The sequence below is a fragment of the Hordeum vulgare genome, chromosome 1H (assembly GCF_904849725.1).
Source record: "Hordeum vulgare subsp. vulgare chromosome 1H, MorexV3_pseudomolecules_assembly, whole genome shotgun sequence".
In the NCBI taxonomy this organism is placed as follows: Eukaryota; Viridiplantae; Streptophyta; class Magnoliopsida; order Poales; family Poaceae; genus Hordeum; species Hordeum vulgare.
The window spans coordinates 3,704,605-3,721,755 of NC_058518.1; the positions used below are offsets into that span (position 1 = coordinate 3,704,605).

Genomic DNA, 17,151 nt, shown 5'->3' on the forward strand with positions numbered 1-17,151 from the left:
CAATTAATTGGAACGGTACAATCAGCACGGTTCATCCACCTGTAGCTTGATAGGCGCCATGGGAATGCATCAGACTCAATCCGTGACCACAAATTAGTTGGAATAGTACAATCACCACTGGCCAACAAGCAGTGTGGTCACCCATGCTCCAACTGGATCATGTTGGTGTGTAAAAGAGGAGGACACCGGATCATCAAGCCGCACAAGAATTATGTGCTTCTTTTGTTGGCTGTGATTGATGTGAATACACGATAAAAAACTTGGATTAACCTAGCTAGCTTGTGAATTCGAAAATATTTCTCAACTATAATAACCGCAATGAATTGATTTTTTTTGTGAAGAAGTTCACATATTTCTAGCGTCAATGTTTTTAAATATTTCTATGGTCGCTTTGTCAGAATGGATGGGGTGTAACAATGTGATACTTTTTGTTGCCTCCATATAAATTTGTAAGAAAATCCAAACAATCTATTGAAAAAATGGTCCGACGCCACAACGCGCGCCATCACGATCTAGTCGGTAGCGGGGTGTCATAGGCTTAGGATTCATTGAACCAATGGACTCTATAAGTCTAAGCTATTAATTAGTAACCTACTCACTCCATGCAATTAATAGCCTATGTGACTAATTGATGCCAACTGTAGCATGCAGATAGTATCATTGTTGGGCGCAAACTCGCTATAAATAGGCGGCCATGCCTGATCATACGATCCATCGCAACACACTCTCACACACACATACATTTCAGAGTTGGACTTGCAGTTGAAGTAGCTCCAGAAAAAGATGGCGGTAAGAAATATGGGTAGTATGTGCATGTAACCTCTTTTTCTTTACCGTAGCTGTTTTATATATACAAACATGGCACGCTTAAATACCAATGAATCAATTAGCTAGAGTTGGATGGATGTATACATGTATAGAGAAATGAAATGCATGTGCAGGATGTTGATTAATGAATTTGTGATGCATTTAGGTTGTGATGAAGGTTGGTGCATGGGGTGCACCAGACGGATCCCCTCAGGATATCAACGCCGAAAGCAGGCCCCAACGCCTAGAGAGCATCACCATCTATAGCGTCGAATCTCCTGGGGTATGCGGCATCAAAGGTTTCTCCTTCAAATACGTGGACCAGCAGGGGAGCAGCGTCAAGAGCGCCATCTGGGGCAGCAACAGCGGGAATCCCAACACCATTGAAATGAGGGAAGGCGAGCAGCTCAAGCTCGTGGGCGGCACCTTCGACAATGAGGGCATCGGATCGCTCACGCTAGAAACGAACACGACCAAGCACAAGACCTACGGGTATCCGGTGCAGGGAGGCGAGTTCAGCTTGCCGCTGCCGCAGGGGAAAGGCGAGTTGGTCGCCTTCTTTGGCCGCTCAGACGTGACCCTCAAGGCGTTGGGCGTCTACGTGAAAGGCTCGCCCGCCAAGGTCGGTAAGTGGGGCGCCAAAAGCGGCGCACCACGGGACATCAGGCCAGATGCCGATCCGTGCAAGCTGGAGAGCTTCACCATCCACAGCAGCGAGCGCATCCATGGCTTCTCCTTCACCTACCTTACCAAGAGTGACCAGGCCATTAGTGTCCCCCTCTGGGGCAAGAAAGCTGGAGAGGAGCATACCGTACGTTAATTAATTTCCTTTCTACTTGTCTACTATACAAGTATACTTAGTTAGTTTTTGCATGCTTGTGATGTGGTGCAGATTTTCATGAACCAAAGCGAGTACGTGAGCAGCATCACCGGCGCTTACGACACCTATGGCATCACCTTCCTCAATTTCGACACCAACCAGGGGGCTTCGCACACGTTCGGGCGCAACCCATCTGCAGGGACTAAGACCTTTAGCGTGCCGCTGCCGGACAACGGTGCACTGGATGATGCGGCCGCGGTCGCCTTCTTCGGCAGCTCCGGGGATAGCCTCGTCGCCATCGGCGCCTACGTCGGGGTCGCGCCCGAATGAACCATCCACCTTGCTAGCAGCTCTACTCTATCCCATCGATCCCACACGTACGTACCTGCAGATCCTAGCACGTATGTACGTTCCAATTAAACCCCAGCTGCATGCTATGCTAGCTGGCTATGTGTGTGTTTGTACGTGGTGAATAAGGACGATGGGGTCCCACTTTGCGGGCTGCAGCTCGATCTACCTACTTTCAAGGGTAATGTGTGTGTTTGTGTATGTGCATGTAATAATGTGCGCCCATGGCTTGCAATAAAGTTGTACCACCCGTTTCCTTACACACATGTATCTGCTCCGTTGCTTTTACATCCTAAAGTTTTAGCACGGTATCAACATATCAACATTACACTCCCCCACTCCAAGGACCTAAAACTTCCCCGTAACGTTTATGTTATGCACATGGAAAAGAATGTAGGCGAGGCTCTTTTTAGCAACATCATCAACATCCCTCATAAGAAAATGGATAGTGTTAAGACAGATGAAAAGGACGTACACAATAATAATATTGAACCACAGACTGATAGTGATGCCAAGCCTACACCTAAAGTAATTGTTACAAATAATTTGTCACGATAATTTACAAGTAATCTTCTCTGAGCTCCATACACATATGTTTTCAATTGGCTTTTGTAGACTTTACTATATCTGCAATATTATCCCTTGTTATCAATAATAAGAAACGAATTACACCCTCCCATCACACACGGATGTAGCATTCCGTGTGCGTTGTGACATGCACGTCGGTTACACAACAACTTTAAAGCCGTTACCGAATTCTGCAGCCGTGTTCCTTGTATAGAATATCGCACACGATTTTTTTCATAACTAATCGTGTGCGAAATATCGCACACGGTTATTTCAACTTATCCGTCTTCGTAGTTTGACCATATCGTTCACGCCTTCACAATATCATTAACAAGGATCACCTCATGTTCCCGCCATTATATTGTTCTGTCTTCCTGCCTCCTTTTTCCGCCGTTCCGCCACCTTCCCGCTTCTTCTTCCCGCCGTTTCGCTGCTTTCCCGCCTCTCCACTCTTGCCTATTTGTACGAGTGCCGCCGCCAGAGCCGTGCGCTACGTCGCTACAAGTCCAAAAAGTCGATGAGATACCAAATTCTGAGTCCATTCCCTCACCGGCGGAGGCAACGCCCCCACCCCCCCCCCCCCCCAATAAGATGGTCCAGCATAGGCCAGCAGGATCCCCAACTGCTTACCACATGCTAATGCCAAGCGCGACTCCTCGGTCATTGCCGTCCCCCCGGCTCGTCATCCAATTCGGTCGAGGACACTGATTCGGCCACATCCGATTCATCGTGGACACTGTGTCTTAGTGATTATGAAGCTGACGATCGGAGGCTTGAGGAGACGTACCATTTGGTTCAGAAGTCTTCGGAGACTCCTCCAAGGCTGGAGGAGGAGCGCCGCCGCAAGGTGGGGCACAAGGGTGCCACTGCCCCACCATCCAAGCATCATAAGACCATCACCAAGAAGTGCAGCGCCTACGATGATGTTGCCGAGGCCTCGGGTACGGGCCAACCATACGCCGCCAACAATGCCGACACCCAGTGCCACGACGACGTCATCTCTTCTGATGAGCGGTTGAATTACTTAATTATTAGTCCGTCTGTTCCAAATTATCTGTCGATTTTGGAGTATCTTGTATATATATGTTTCATGCTACTTGACTATAGCTGTCCGTAGGAAAACGGAGACGTCGAACTTCCAAAAACGGTGATTCGTCCATGGACAGGCTAGATGCTATACATTTAATTTGGACTTTCTTTGCGAGGTTTTTGCTGCCAAGAGAACACAATATTTTCACCGTGAAGAGATTTGCTGAAGGAAAAAAAATTATGAGGTGCTGAACATTTTGTAACATGGCACTGGAGGCTTTTACGTTCTTGTAAGAAAAAAAAGTCTTAGTGGCGATCTTGTCTTTCAAATGTTGAAAATCAATCCTTATGACACCTAGGGCTTAATCCACTTACATCAGCGGTGTAAGCTAATATGATCGCGAGGAACTGGTAACAATGATTTTTGAGATTGGTATCTCTATTCCTAATTGGGGAGTTGGTAGCTACCGCTCCCGGCTTATCTTCGTTCTTTTTTTTATCCCACCTCTGACTCCATCCCCCCCCCCCCCCCCCCACAAAACCGATGGAGAAAAAAAGAACAGGATGAAACCTAAGCACGTCCTTCGCCGTCGCACCCCAATCACCACCTCTTTCCTTCCCTGCCTCCCCTTCCTACCGCCGCTCCTCCGCTTCGGCCCGGCCATCCAGGTGCTGCCGCGCCCCCACCAACCCCGTCGCCATGGCCTCACGCATCGCCCCGTCCCGCCCGACGCCGACGCCGACATGTCCTGCATGGCCGAGCGAGATCGAGGCTGGTCGCCGGTCATGTTCTCCTCATGTGCAACCTCCTCAATAAAGCATCCAACACATGGTGGGATGTATTTTTAGCGTTTAAAAAACGTGCACTATCCTTTCTCATGCAACATATTTTCACCGCTGATTTGTGACCTCTCAATGAACATGAGGAGACCATATGCTAGCCAGAACAGAGTATATTTCAAAACAATATTTCTTTATGTACTATCTGATGAAATTTTATTTTCAAAGACGTTCATTCATATTTTTGATGACCTCTTCATTCATGTCAATAGTAGTTACTTTGACAGAACAAATATGGTCTTGAGTACTTTTCAGAAAGGCAATACCCTCTGCCCGGAAGATTTGGGACAATATACAACATGTTCTTTGTCCATATCTGCTTGAAGAAAATATATAACGTGATATGTCACATACTTTCTTGTTAAGTTACAAGAATATTTGCAGGCTGCCATCCAATTTGCTACATATTTTTATTTATTTTGCACTGTTATTTTTGTAGTGTGATATAAAAAAGAAGGAATGTACATTGTAGGGGGTTTGCTACGCGCTACATATATCTTACTCACTAGCAGTTAGTCAGCTTATATTCCTGTAATGCGAAATGGCACAATCATCTCATGCCATTTCAGGGGAGCAGTAGACGTAGCATCTATGCTATGGTCTGTAGCAGAACATTTATCAGTTCGATAAATATGCACTTCCAAAGTTCCTCGCAAGAGCATAGTTTTAGTGCCACAAGTATTATCTCCTGACCATACTTGAGAATTTCCTTTGGTCAGATTGAAGGCCTCATTCTTAGCTCAAACATGATGCTCTACTGAAAGTAGAAGAACATGACAAGCTGGGGTCGGCACAATCTCCTGCAAGACCACACCAAGGTTCATTACCTGAAGAAGACCGGCGTAGTAATCGATTGTGTAGATAACCGCAGTGAAGGAGATTCTGAGTCATCAACGTAGTACGGACACGCTGCACATGATGTCATTGTAGTACGGAGCGGCTATGACTGTAAGTGATGGTGGAGGTGTATATGTCAAATGATCTATTATGTAGGCATTTTCTTTAGGTGTGGTGTTTTATTTTAACCAAATGATGCTTGTTGTATAAGTTTCTGTCGGTAATGATTTGCGGTGTTGATCCTGTAGTGCGATTTGTTCCAGATGGCTCGATTGGAGTATTCAATTTTAACGAAGTTGTAGAGCAAATTGCATGAGCAAGCGGTTTTGCTTCATGAGTTAATAAAGGACACGGTAACAATGGCACATGAGACATCTGATCTTCCTTATTGGTTCGCGGGCATCATAGGCGGTGCAAACCTCGGCCTCTTTGATGCCGGTGGTATATCAACATGAATACTAGGGGTGGTGATTAGGAAGGAGAGCGGGATAGCTAGTGGGGGACTCCTCCTTGGCGATGCATGAGGAATTAGGGTGTGAAGGAAATAGGAAGCCATGACGAAGGTGAGATGGGTGTCATCCGATTTTAAAGAAGAGGGCTCCAATGAGAATTGTCCTGCTATGGAGGGAAACCGAGGGACAAGGGGAGAATTCGGCATGAAAATGGAAGAGCGCGTCATGGGGTGACGTTTTTGAGTCGGGATCGCATGTTTGGAGATAACATTGTGGATAGTCTGGACAACCACATTCTCGCTAACACATGGACTCTATTTGAGGGAGCCCGGAGTTTGTAGACAGTGTGCCTGTTTGATGTCTGAACACGCTCGAACGTACGAGTGAGAAATAAACCTCGACCTTGAAGATGACCTTATTTATTTATTTTTTAATTTATTTACATACATTGTAGCCCGTAGCAACGCACGTGCGTTCTAATAGTAATCTATAAATGGTCACTTTTACTTGAGAACCAAAAAATAGGTCATATGATTTGGACAGAAGTGGGTCAGTCACAAACGGGTACTCTCTCACCCCACCAAGCTAAGGCTTCCCTAGCGCCGCCGCCCCTGTCCCCCTCTCCTCTCACGTCTGACAGTCTCGTCGGCGACAAGAGGGGTGGCACGGTGACCCCGTACAACCCTGCATGCGTAGTGCACAATTCATTGACATAACACTCATGGAAGTCCTTCTGCATAAATATTACATCCCTCAGAGTAGTACAACAGAAATATTGCGGTCCACTAATATTACAGAACGCTTAATATTACAAGCCAAAAGTGCATAAACTGTTCAACCTCTTCCTCAGACATCTAATAAAGATCAAACGGTACGTACTCAACTTGAGATAGTTGACCTAACACTTGTAAAAGCTAACTGAGAAACATGATAGCCCAACAATTTAGATACTAGAGCTGCTCGACTAGGTTACCTTGTAATACTAGTCTACTCTCACTTTCAGTTACTCCTCTGATTCATCTTCTCTATTGTCATCAGTTCCGTATGCGATGATGTAGTCGACTCCTTCTACTCCTGCGCATAGATCTGGCGCTTTGTACTAGAATTCCTGGGGCCTTCGGTGCTCTGATCGTTGACATCATTGTTGACCTCCTCAAAATCTAAGCAAAGGGTCAATGGATGGGTTGAGTAACGAGGGTCACACAACAAGTTTAGTCAGCCCTCACGGGTTTGAGAATCAGTTAAGGTTCCTTTTCCACCGCGAACATAGTTTCTTTCGGGAACACGGATGTAACTGTCACAATTTGATACACTCTGCAGAGGTGCGCCACCTTTCCCAAAAGTAGCATTACCCCTGATACAAGTTTCACACTCCAGAGTGTGGTTTGTCATGTCTGAGATTCTTGGATACATTCCGAGTATTCTTCAACCCCACACATTCGCCCTTGTCGTGACAGATCAGATCCCTGGCCTACGTGGGCCCCAATCCATCTTTGTCACCCCACCCGAGACATCACTACCTTCATCGGACCCGTCGGGGAAAGTTCACGGCGTTCCCACGCACGTTGGTTGTATCAATGACCCAACCAGGCAGCGTATCCGGGAATATGTTATAAGGAAGAAGATACTTATGACCCTTCCGGCCCATACCAGAACCTTTGGTTGACGCGTAAATACGGCGCTCTATAAGCCGTGGAACAATTGTTATTAGTCCTAACTTTCCGGTAGGATGTGACCTCCACCACAACAATCAGTCTGTCGTTTCACCAACCAATCAATCAAGCAGAAATAAAATAAAGTTTTTAAAAGTACTGTAGTAAAATACTTTAGTTGATATGCAAGAATGAACTTTCCTTGAGACTGAGATAAAGTGAAGTCTAAATCTTTGAGTGACCCGCGAACTTCGGGTTCTGAAAATCAGCATCATTGTCTGATACGACAATGTTTAATATCCAAATTCATACTATTATGCATATAATGAGATGTCCTTTTTTAATCCCCAAAATTTGAGTTAAAAGTGTTTTTGAGAATTTTTCCTAAGTAAATGTGTATTATTAGGGTTTCATAAACATTTATAATGAGGAATAAACTTGTTATGATTTGAAATTCAAGTAGTTCATATAATTGACCTTTATAAAAAGTTTCCCATATATTTTCCTCAAGAAATTAATTTTAATAAAAATAATTTCAAGTCATTTCCACTTAAGGATCTTTGAATTTTTCATTGAAAGAAAAGTTTTCTTTAAGCACAAAACAAAAGTTATATTAAAATTGCTCATAAATTTAGGAGTGTGTAGCATATTTTTATTTATTTTTGGGTGTGTAGAATTTTGTGAGCAAATCATTGAAGTTTGAACGTTATTTGAATTTAACTAGATTTATCAAATTACCCTTCTGCCCTTCTGACAGTGGGTCCATCCACTTAAGTGGGCTGGTTCGGGTCAACCGACCCTGCCCCATCAGTCAGTCTCTCTCTCTCTCTCTCTATCTATCTATCTCTCTCTCTCTCTCTCCCTCCCTCCCTCCCCCTCTCTCTCTCATGCGCTCCCTCAGATCAGCCTAGACGAACCGGAGCAGGTTCTGCCAGGACCCCTACTAGCATCCCGTCCTACCAACGACTCTTGGCTTGATAGCAGGAGATGAGTTTGCAAGGCGGCTGAGGCTCTGGTCCTCCATCTGTTGCGCCGACGAGTCTCCTCGCCGACAAGATGCATTGCTCGTCTTCTTCGCCCGTGGGAGCGCCGCCGCTGCAACCCTAGTGCGACAAGTTAGATCCAGCCGGGACGGTCCCCCGCTCCACAGGACCCGTGACCTCGGACGCCGCCGGGCCTCTTGTGATAGCCTCAGACGGGACGGTAAAAAGAACCCATCTAAAAAATTGTCCTCATATAGGAAAAACGGCCAAAACTATCAAAGTCCGCAGGCGAACCGGCGAAACCACCCTACCTATCAAAGGCGTGCCTGGCTGCATGAATGGGCATAGCTAGAAGAGAAGGGATTGGATGGGCTTCTTGGGTGCATGCGTCCAACCATGGGGCGCGCGTGCATGGTGATCGATTGACTAGGTCCAATATGAAGAGACCCAGCCGATTGACTGGTCTGGGTGCAGCGTGCATACACATAAGCGCGAGCAAGGAACAAGGGTTGCTGGCTCGTTGCCGTGCCCGTCTATTTATACGATAATTGATAGGATTTTTTAATATATATGGACACATAAAATATATTATACTTGTACAAACATAACCTTATATTAGTCAATAAATATTGAAAGTCACATATATACTAAGATAAAAAAGGAAGGTGAGTTTGGTGCATATGTTCACGTGCCTCTCTACCAACAGGCCACCATGTTCCACAACATAGAAGAATTACGCGAGTTTGGTGCACCTAGACACTTCTTGTATGCAGTGTATCATAGTCACCTAGTTAGGATTTTATAATATATATGGGCACATAAAATATATTATACTTGTACAAATATAACCTTATATTAGTCAATAAATATTGAAAGTCGCATATATACTAAGATAAAAAAAAGTAAGGTTAACATACACAAATTGGCTTGGAATGACAACATACACATCCATGTATTCAGTAAATAAAACCAATCCATAGTGCCAAGACAAATAATAAGCCATGGCAAAAACGAACATGCAACATGGGATATGAATTGTCATTATAGATTGTATACATGGTGCATTAATGAAATGTTCACGTGCCTCTCTACCAACAGGCCACCATGTTCCGCAACATAGAAGAATTACGCGAGTTTGGTGCACCTAGACACTTCTTGTATGCAGTGTATCATAGTCACGGAGAAGAGTGCTAACAAGGATTTCAATTAATTAGGAAATCAAGTAACTGCTATACTAAATACCATAAATGGGATGCCCTTAGGTAAATTGGGTAGAGTAACAAAAATATGATTACATAAGCATAAATGAACATTTTTATTGTCAGTGGAACACTTACTGCTGCTTCATTTCGTATTCTCAAATATGATTATTTGTCGGGTTATCCAAGATTACGGACCGCTGCAATCAAGCGAAGCATGTGCAAATGGCACTTGTCCCCGGCTATGCGACGTGAGGTTTGGGTCACACCCCTCTCACTAGTAGGCAGCGCCAGCCGGAGGGAATCTGGCGTCGACCCGAGCGATTCCCTCCCGTGCATCATCGTGGAGATTTAAGAGGACAACCAAATCGTCGTCCATGATTTCTTTTGTTTTTCATATATCTTGCAAGGGTGTATGACATAAATGGCTCGCCACTCGCATGCTATAGATATTTGTGACGTGCATTGTACGGTCACGCCGCTAGAATTGGTTTTATCAGTGGCGTGCGCAAACGAAAGCACACAACTAATAACTTGTTATCAGTAGCGTGTGATCCCACACACCACCAGTAGCCATTACCTGTCGCATAATCAGTGGCGGTTCTAAATCAGGCCACTAAGGGCCAAATTGCCAGGCCACTGCTAAGATATTTCCTACTAGTGCGGGTGGCCCACTGCAATCATCAGGATAAGAATAAACATGTCATTCAAAGTTGAAACTTAAGAGATAAACATACATGCATTGGCCCCTTCGCAATCTGGTTTTGACACTCGCCTCATGTGCTTGCACCGGAACTTCCGTCGGACAATATATGAAGTTTGCCATCCCTCGAGACACTGCATTCCCCTAGTGTCGCTGGTGATCATGTCACTACTAGAAAAACGGCTATAGCTAATATGGACATTAATGACGCATCATGTATGTGATGCGCCACTGCTATATTGTAGTGGCGCATCACATATAGGTGCACCATTATTTGCCATATTACTAATGACGCACCTGTTGTGCGGTGCTCATTACTAGTTTTTGTCCTCGTCCCACACCCTTTCCAGACTTAGCAGTGGTGAACCAGGGGAAAGTGCGCCGTTACTAGTTTTAACTAGTAATGGCGCACCACACCTACGGTGCGCCACTACTAACAATCTTTGCTCTTATTACATGCAAAATGCCACCGACCCGACCCCAGGCTCCTCCCACACTCGACCCGACCCCAGGCTCCTCACGCACTCGACCAGGCTCCTCTCTCTCCTCTGTCGCTCGCTGCTTCTAGGGTTCGCCCCCCACCGCCGTCGCCGCGGCCGCCGAGGCCATCTCAGGCGATCTTTCCCTCCGCCCAAACCCGACGACTCCTCCCTCTCCACGGGCTCCACCCCTCCCTCGGCCCGATCCCAACGCCTCCTTCCTCCCTACGGGTCCATCCCTCCCTCGCCGCGAGCTCCTAGCCCGGTCCGGCCCCTCCGGCGACCCACTCCGGCGAACGGCGCCCCACCCTCATCCCCCCTCCCCATGGCCCGACTCTGATTTTTTGGAAGTGGTTTTCTCCTGTGAGCAGCTCCTCTGATTTGCTATGATGTGTTCTATAGATGTATTGATTGTATTGTGATGAAATGGCAGACAAAATTTTCATATAGATGTATTGATAGTATTGTGTTGATATGGCAGAAATAATTTTATTATAGGTGTGTTCATATGGCAGAAATGTAAATATAGTTTGTACTACTAGTTACACACATGGATGGTGGATAGATGGATGTATGCTGACGGTAGGTAGTACTCCGTATATGATTTGCTTGATGGATGGATTAGTGGTGCTAGTTGCTTGCTAGATGGATGGATGAATGGTGCAACTACGTAGAATTATTAGTCTAAGTTACTATCTCTATAGTAGATAGTAATATTTTCACCTAAAGTTTGTCCAAAGGTTATTCAATCCATCTAAAGTAATATATGTGGATAGGAGATAGTAGTAGTGTTTATCAGTAATTTTGGTATGAGGGTCTACCAATGCATCTAGGGGTTAAGAGACTTATAATGTTGCTATATCCGAGTGGCCTATGTTTTGGTATAAGAAATTTTGCAATATGGTTAGGCATGAGATGTTGTTCATAATATTCTCTATTTTACAGCATCTTTTGTACTTGTTCATTGTTGCTATATCCGAGTGGCCTATGTTTTGTCAGAATGTTGATTCATTTCCGTTTCGGCAAATTTCAGACGCTCCATATGTCCACTTTTTAGTAAATGTCATGCCCAAATTTTCTCTATTTTAGGAAATGTCCGACGACGAAGAGGAATTCGTTATGTGCGAATACAGCCAAGATAAGCACGGCCTTTGCGACACGCCTTACCTAGTTGATGATAGGCGCTTCAGCATCATGCTGGATGAGGACTTCGAAGTGGATACAGTAAGTCACAATGACAAGTCTTTATTCGTAATTAAGCATGACTTCTTTTGCTTCAACTTATAATTTTTATTTTTTACTATTCTACTAGCATATCCCCTGCGATGCAAGACATTATGTGTTGGATAAAATTGGTTTCAGTACTGAAATAAATATGGAGGTAAAGATAGTTCACTTGAGGACCGAGCATGGTTATACTTTTGCCGTAAAATTGTACAATGTAGACACCTACTCCTTTTTTGAATGCAAAACTTGGGTAGCACTATGCAAGGCTTATGCATTTGAGCCTAATATGCTTATCACCTTTGATATTCGTCCGGAAGATGAAATTGAAGGTAATATCGTCGATGTGCGTACGCCTCCAGTTCTACCATTATGTGAGTTTCTCCACCACATTTATTAAGTAATTTATATTTTTTATTTAAAAATAGTTGACAACTTATTTCCATTGATATCTTATTTTCATTCTTCAAAAAATGAACGGAAAATGGTAGGCAGAACCTATTACTACAATGATGAAGCAGAATTAACTTGTAAGGTGAAACATCTTCTTGTCGCATTTATCAATAATTTTGAGAATTACAATACCTATCAGCAAACTCCCCAACATTATGGTCAATATGTGCCACCAGTGCACGTGGTGAACTACGGTAACATGCATGGAGATTGCATGGTAAGATTTTCTACTATTACGACATCCATGCATATTTTGCATAAATTCTTGTAAAACTAAACTACATTGCTAGCTACAAAGCTAATACTATGTTTTTCAACAGAAAATCCCGCAAGATTGTGTGCCTCATCTGATGTTACCAAGAGGTCGCGTTGATGTTATGATGATACGACCAGCACGGCCAGGTCAGCCTATGTATCTGCATCACTCCTGTCCATACCGGATTTCTAAAACCGATGAAGTCATGACAATCAAAGATTGGAAAAAATGTATGGTCAATCGTAGAGAGCTACTCGGAAGCAACATTGTGCATAGGCCAAGAATTGGAGACAAGATCATCTCCATTCTCCATAATGGAGAGTCAGGGTCTATCTTGTTTTATGATATTCTACCTAAGCAGAGGAGTAGGTCCTAGGTACAATGTGTTATTATGTGCTACAATGTGTTAGAGTTGATGATGATGAGGAGGAGGAGTTGTGATTATGACTAGTGACCAACTTTTGTTATATGATGTCTCATTGACGAAAATGATATTAAATAGTATTGGCGGTAATGACTATGATGATTATTAGCTATTTCCGAGATGATGTGATGATGTGCTACAATGTGTTAGAGTTGACGATGATGATGAGGAGGAGTTGTGGTTATGACTAGTGACCAACTTTTGTTATATGATGTCTCATTGACTATGATGATTACTTCTACATCACTATGTATCACTATTTTCGAGATGATGTCATGATATTTTATGAAACTATTGTATAGAATATGTATAACTTACTTCTACATCACTTATATATGTATCACTATGATGAATTGTATTCGGAGACTAATCTTTTATTGTATTCGATAAATCTGTTGTTTATATGTTGTGCTGTTTATATTCTGTGTTGTAATGTATTTTGTAACCTCTGCAAATATCAGAAAAGCAAAAAAAATAATTCCTAATATTCATAGTAGTGACGCACCATATTGCATTTTAGTGGCCCACATAAATAAACACCTCAGTGGCGCATTATCTAAAAATACGCCATTAGTAACCCACAGCAGTGGCGCACTTGTAGGCCTAGTAATGGCACACCAGGTGATGCGCCACTGTTATGTATATTAACAGTGACGCACCATGCGTGCGCCATTACTATTTATTAGTAGTGGCGTGATAATAGTGGCGCACCTATAGTGCGCCATAAGTATCCAAAACATGTGCGCCACTAACAGCCTTTTTTCTAGTAGTGTGTTCTGCGAGGGCTGCGATTCCTCAATATGTGTCCAGCAACCTAGACCCAGCATTTCGAAAATGAGAGGCAACGATAACTTCCGCGAACAGTGAGCCCATCTCGCTAACATCAACCAAGCGTAAATCATCATGCTGATGGAGAAACATGATGGCTTCCACCATATCGCTTCGCACGGAGAAGAAGAAACTTGACTGAGAATATGCAAAACCTAAGAACAAGGCCATGGGAATGTATTTGACTCTCTTTTAGACCAGCAATAAATTCGAATAGTAGAGGCACCATGATCAATTAATCCAGCTGTAGCTAGCTTCATAGGCTAAGTAAACGGGAATGCACGTGACTCATTTTGCAACCAACAACTAAGGCCTTCCGTAATGAGAGTATCTTAGCGCGGTATCATAGGCAATTTGCTTATGTGGCACCATAGTTAATGAAGAAAGAGAGTGTAGTTGTATCTTATATAACATACGGCTCTAGCATGAGATCATAGGCAAAAAAAGATGCTAGCCCAATCACAAGCAAGTATTAGCCCCAAAACATTTAATGCAACTTATTTTAGATACAACCTCTAAGAAACAATGCATTAGGATGGTTGTTTCTTAGATCCTAGTCATACCTAGGATAACACGCTAAGATACAATGCATTACGGAAGGCCTAATTGCAGCACGAGAAATCCAACTATAACTTGATAGGTGTCATGGGAATGCATCTGACTCATTTTGTGACCACCAATTAATTGGAACGGTACAATCAGCAGGCGCCATGGGAATGCATCAGACTCAATCCGTGACCACAAATTAGTTGGAATAGTACAATCACCACTGGCCAACAAGCAGTGTGGTCACCCATGCTCCATCTGGATCATGTTGGTGTGTAAAAGAGGAGGACACCGGATCATCAAGCCGCAAAAGAATTATGTGCTTCTTTTGTTGGCTGTGATTGATGTGAATACACGATAAAAAACTTGGATTAACCTAGCTAGCTTGTGAATTCGGAAATATTTCTCAACTATAATAACCGCAATGAATTGATTTTTTTTGTGAAGAAGTTCACATATTTCTAGCGTCAATGTTTTTAAATATTTCTATGGTCGCTTTGTCAGAATGGATGGGGTGTAACAATGTGATACTTTTTGTTGCCTCCATATAAATTTGTAAGAAAATCCAAACAATCTATTGAAAAAATGGTCCGGCGCCACAACGCGCGCCATCACGATCTAGTCGGTAGCGGGGTGTCATAGGCTTAGGATTCATTGAACCAACGGACTCTATAAGTCTAAGCTATTAATTAGTGACCTACTCACTCCATGCAATTAATAGCCTATGTGACTAATTGATGCCAACTGTAGCATGCAGATAGTATCATTGTTGGGCGCAAACTCGCTATAAATAGGCGGCCATGCCTGATCATACGATCCATCGCAACACACTCTCACACACACATACATTTCAGAGTTGGACTTGCAGTTGAAGTAGCTCCAGAAAAAGATGGCGGTAAGAAATATGGGTAGTATGTGCATGTAACCTCTTTTTCTTTACCGTAGCTGTTTTATATATACAAACATGGCACGCTTAAATACCAATGAATCAATTAGCTAGAGTTGGATGGATGTATACATGTATAGAGAAATGAAATGCATGTGCAGGATGTTGATTAATGAATTTGTGATGCATTTAGGTTGTGATGAAGGTTGGTGCATGGGGTGCACCAGACGGATCCCCTCAGGATATCAACGCCGAAAGCAGGCCCCAACGCCTAGAGAGCATCACCATCTATAGCGTCGAATCTCCTGGGGTATGCGGCATCAAAGGTTTCTCCTTCAAATACGTGGACCAGCAGGGGAGCAGCGTCAAGAGCGCCATCTGGGGCAGCAACAGCGGGAATCCCAACACCATTGAAATGAGGGAAGGCGAGCAGCTCAAGCTCGTGGGCGGCACCTTCGACAATGAGGGCATCGGATCGCTCACGCTAGAAACGAACACGACCAAGCACAAGACCTACGGGTATCCGGTGCAGGGAGGCGAGTTCAGCTTGCCGCTGCCGCAGGGGAAAGGCGAGTTGGTCGCCTTCTTTGGCCGCTCAGACGTGACCCTCAAGGCGTTGGGCGTCTACGTGAAAGGCTCGCCCGCCAAGGTCGGTAAGTGGGGCGCCAAAAGCGGCGCACCACGGGACATCAGGCCAGATGCCGATCCGTGCAAGCTGGAGAGCTTCACCATCCACAGCAGCGAGCGCATCCATGGCTTCTCCTTCACCTACCTTACCAAGAGTGACCAGGCCATTAGTGTCCCCCTCTGGGGCAAGAAAGCTGGAGAGGAGCATACCGTACGTTAATTAATTTCCTTTCTACTTGTCTACTATACAAGTATACTTAGTTAGTTTTTGCATGCTTGTGATGTGGTGCAGATTTTCATGAACCAAAGCGAGTACGTGAGCAGCATCACCGGCGCTTACGACACCTATGGCATCACCTTCCTCAATTTCGACACCAACCAGGGGGCTTCGCACACGTTCGGGCGCAACCCATCTGCAGGGACTAAGACCTTTAGCGTGCCGCTGCCGGACAACGGTGCACTGGATGATGCGGCCGCGGTCGCCTTCTTCGGCAGCTCCGGGGATAGGCTCGTCGCCATCGGCACCTACGTCGGGGTCGCGCCCGAATGAACCATCCACCTTGCTAGCAGCTCTACTCTATCCCATCGATCCCACACGTACGTACCTGCAGATCCTAGCACGTATGTACGTTCCAATTAAACCCCAGCTGCATGCTATGCTAGCTGGCTATGTGTGTGTTTGTACGTGGTGAATAAGGACGATGGGGTCCCACTTTGCGGGCTGCAGCTCGATCTACCTACTTTCAAGGGTAATGTGTGTGTTTGTGTATGTGCATGTAATAATGTGCGCCCATGGCTTGCAATAAAGTTGTACCACCCGTTTCCTTACACACATGTATCTGCTCCGTTGCTTTTACATCCTAAAGTTTTAGCACGGTATCAACATATCAACATTACACTCCCCCACTCCAAGGACCTAAAACTTCCCCGTAACGTTTATGTTATGCACATGGAAAAGAATGTAGGTGAGGCTCTTTTTAGCAACATCATCAACATCCCTCATAAGAAAATGGATAGTGTTAAGACAGATGAAAAGGACGTACACAATAATAATATTGAACCACAGACTGATAGTGATGCCAAGCCTACACCTAAAGTAATTGTTACAAATAATTTGTCACGATAATTTACAAGTAATCTTCCCTGAGCTCCATACACATATGTTTTCAATTGGCTTTTGTAGACTTTACT

The 17,151-nt window shown here is 44.3% G+C and overlaps 2 protein-coding genes across 2 annotated transcripts; both read left to right on the forward strand.

Moving 5' to 3' along the window:
- The first annotated feature begins 725 nt into the window (after positions 1 to 725).
- On the forward strand, positions 726 to 2,229 carry LOC123403574. Its single transcript, XM_045097501.1, has 3 exons — positions 726 to 789; positions 974 to 1,618; positions 1,700 to 2,229. Exons 1-3 carry the CDS (start codon positions 784 to 786, stop codon positions 1,955 to 1,957), a joined length of 909 nt encoding a protein of 302 aa, XP_044953436.1. The 5' UTR covers positions 726 to 783; the 3' UTR covers positions 1,958 to 2,229.
- A 13,049-nt stretch (positions 2,230 to 15,278) lies between these two features.
- On the forward strand, positions 15,279 to 16,788 carry LOC123403585. The gene is made up of 3 exons (XM_045097512.1): positions 15,279 to 15,342; positions 15,527 to 16,171; positions 16,253 to 16,788. The coding sequence occupies exons 1-3, from the start codon at positions 15,337 to 15,339 to the stop codon at positions 16,508 to 16,510; spliced, it is 909 nt and encodes a 302-aa protein (XP_044953447.1). The 5' UTR covers positions 15,279 to 15,336; the 3' UTR covers positions 16,511 to 16,788.
- The last annotated feature ends 363 nt before the right edge of the window (positions 16,789 to 17,151 follow it).

Coding starts and splice junctions, on each gene's coding strand:
- LOC123403574 (XM_045097501.1), top strand. Junction 1,619..1,699: donor AAGCTGGAGAGGAGCATACC/GTACGTTAATTA, acceptor GATGTGGTGCAG/ATTTTCATGAACCAAAGCGA.
- LOC123403585 (XM_045097512.1), top strand. Junction 16,172..16,252: donor AAGCTGGAGAGGAGCATACC/GTACGTTAATTA, acceptor GATGTGGTGCAG/ATTTTCATGAACCAAAGCGA.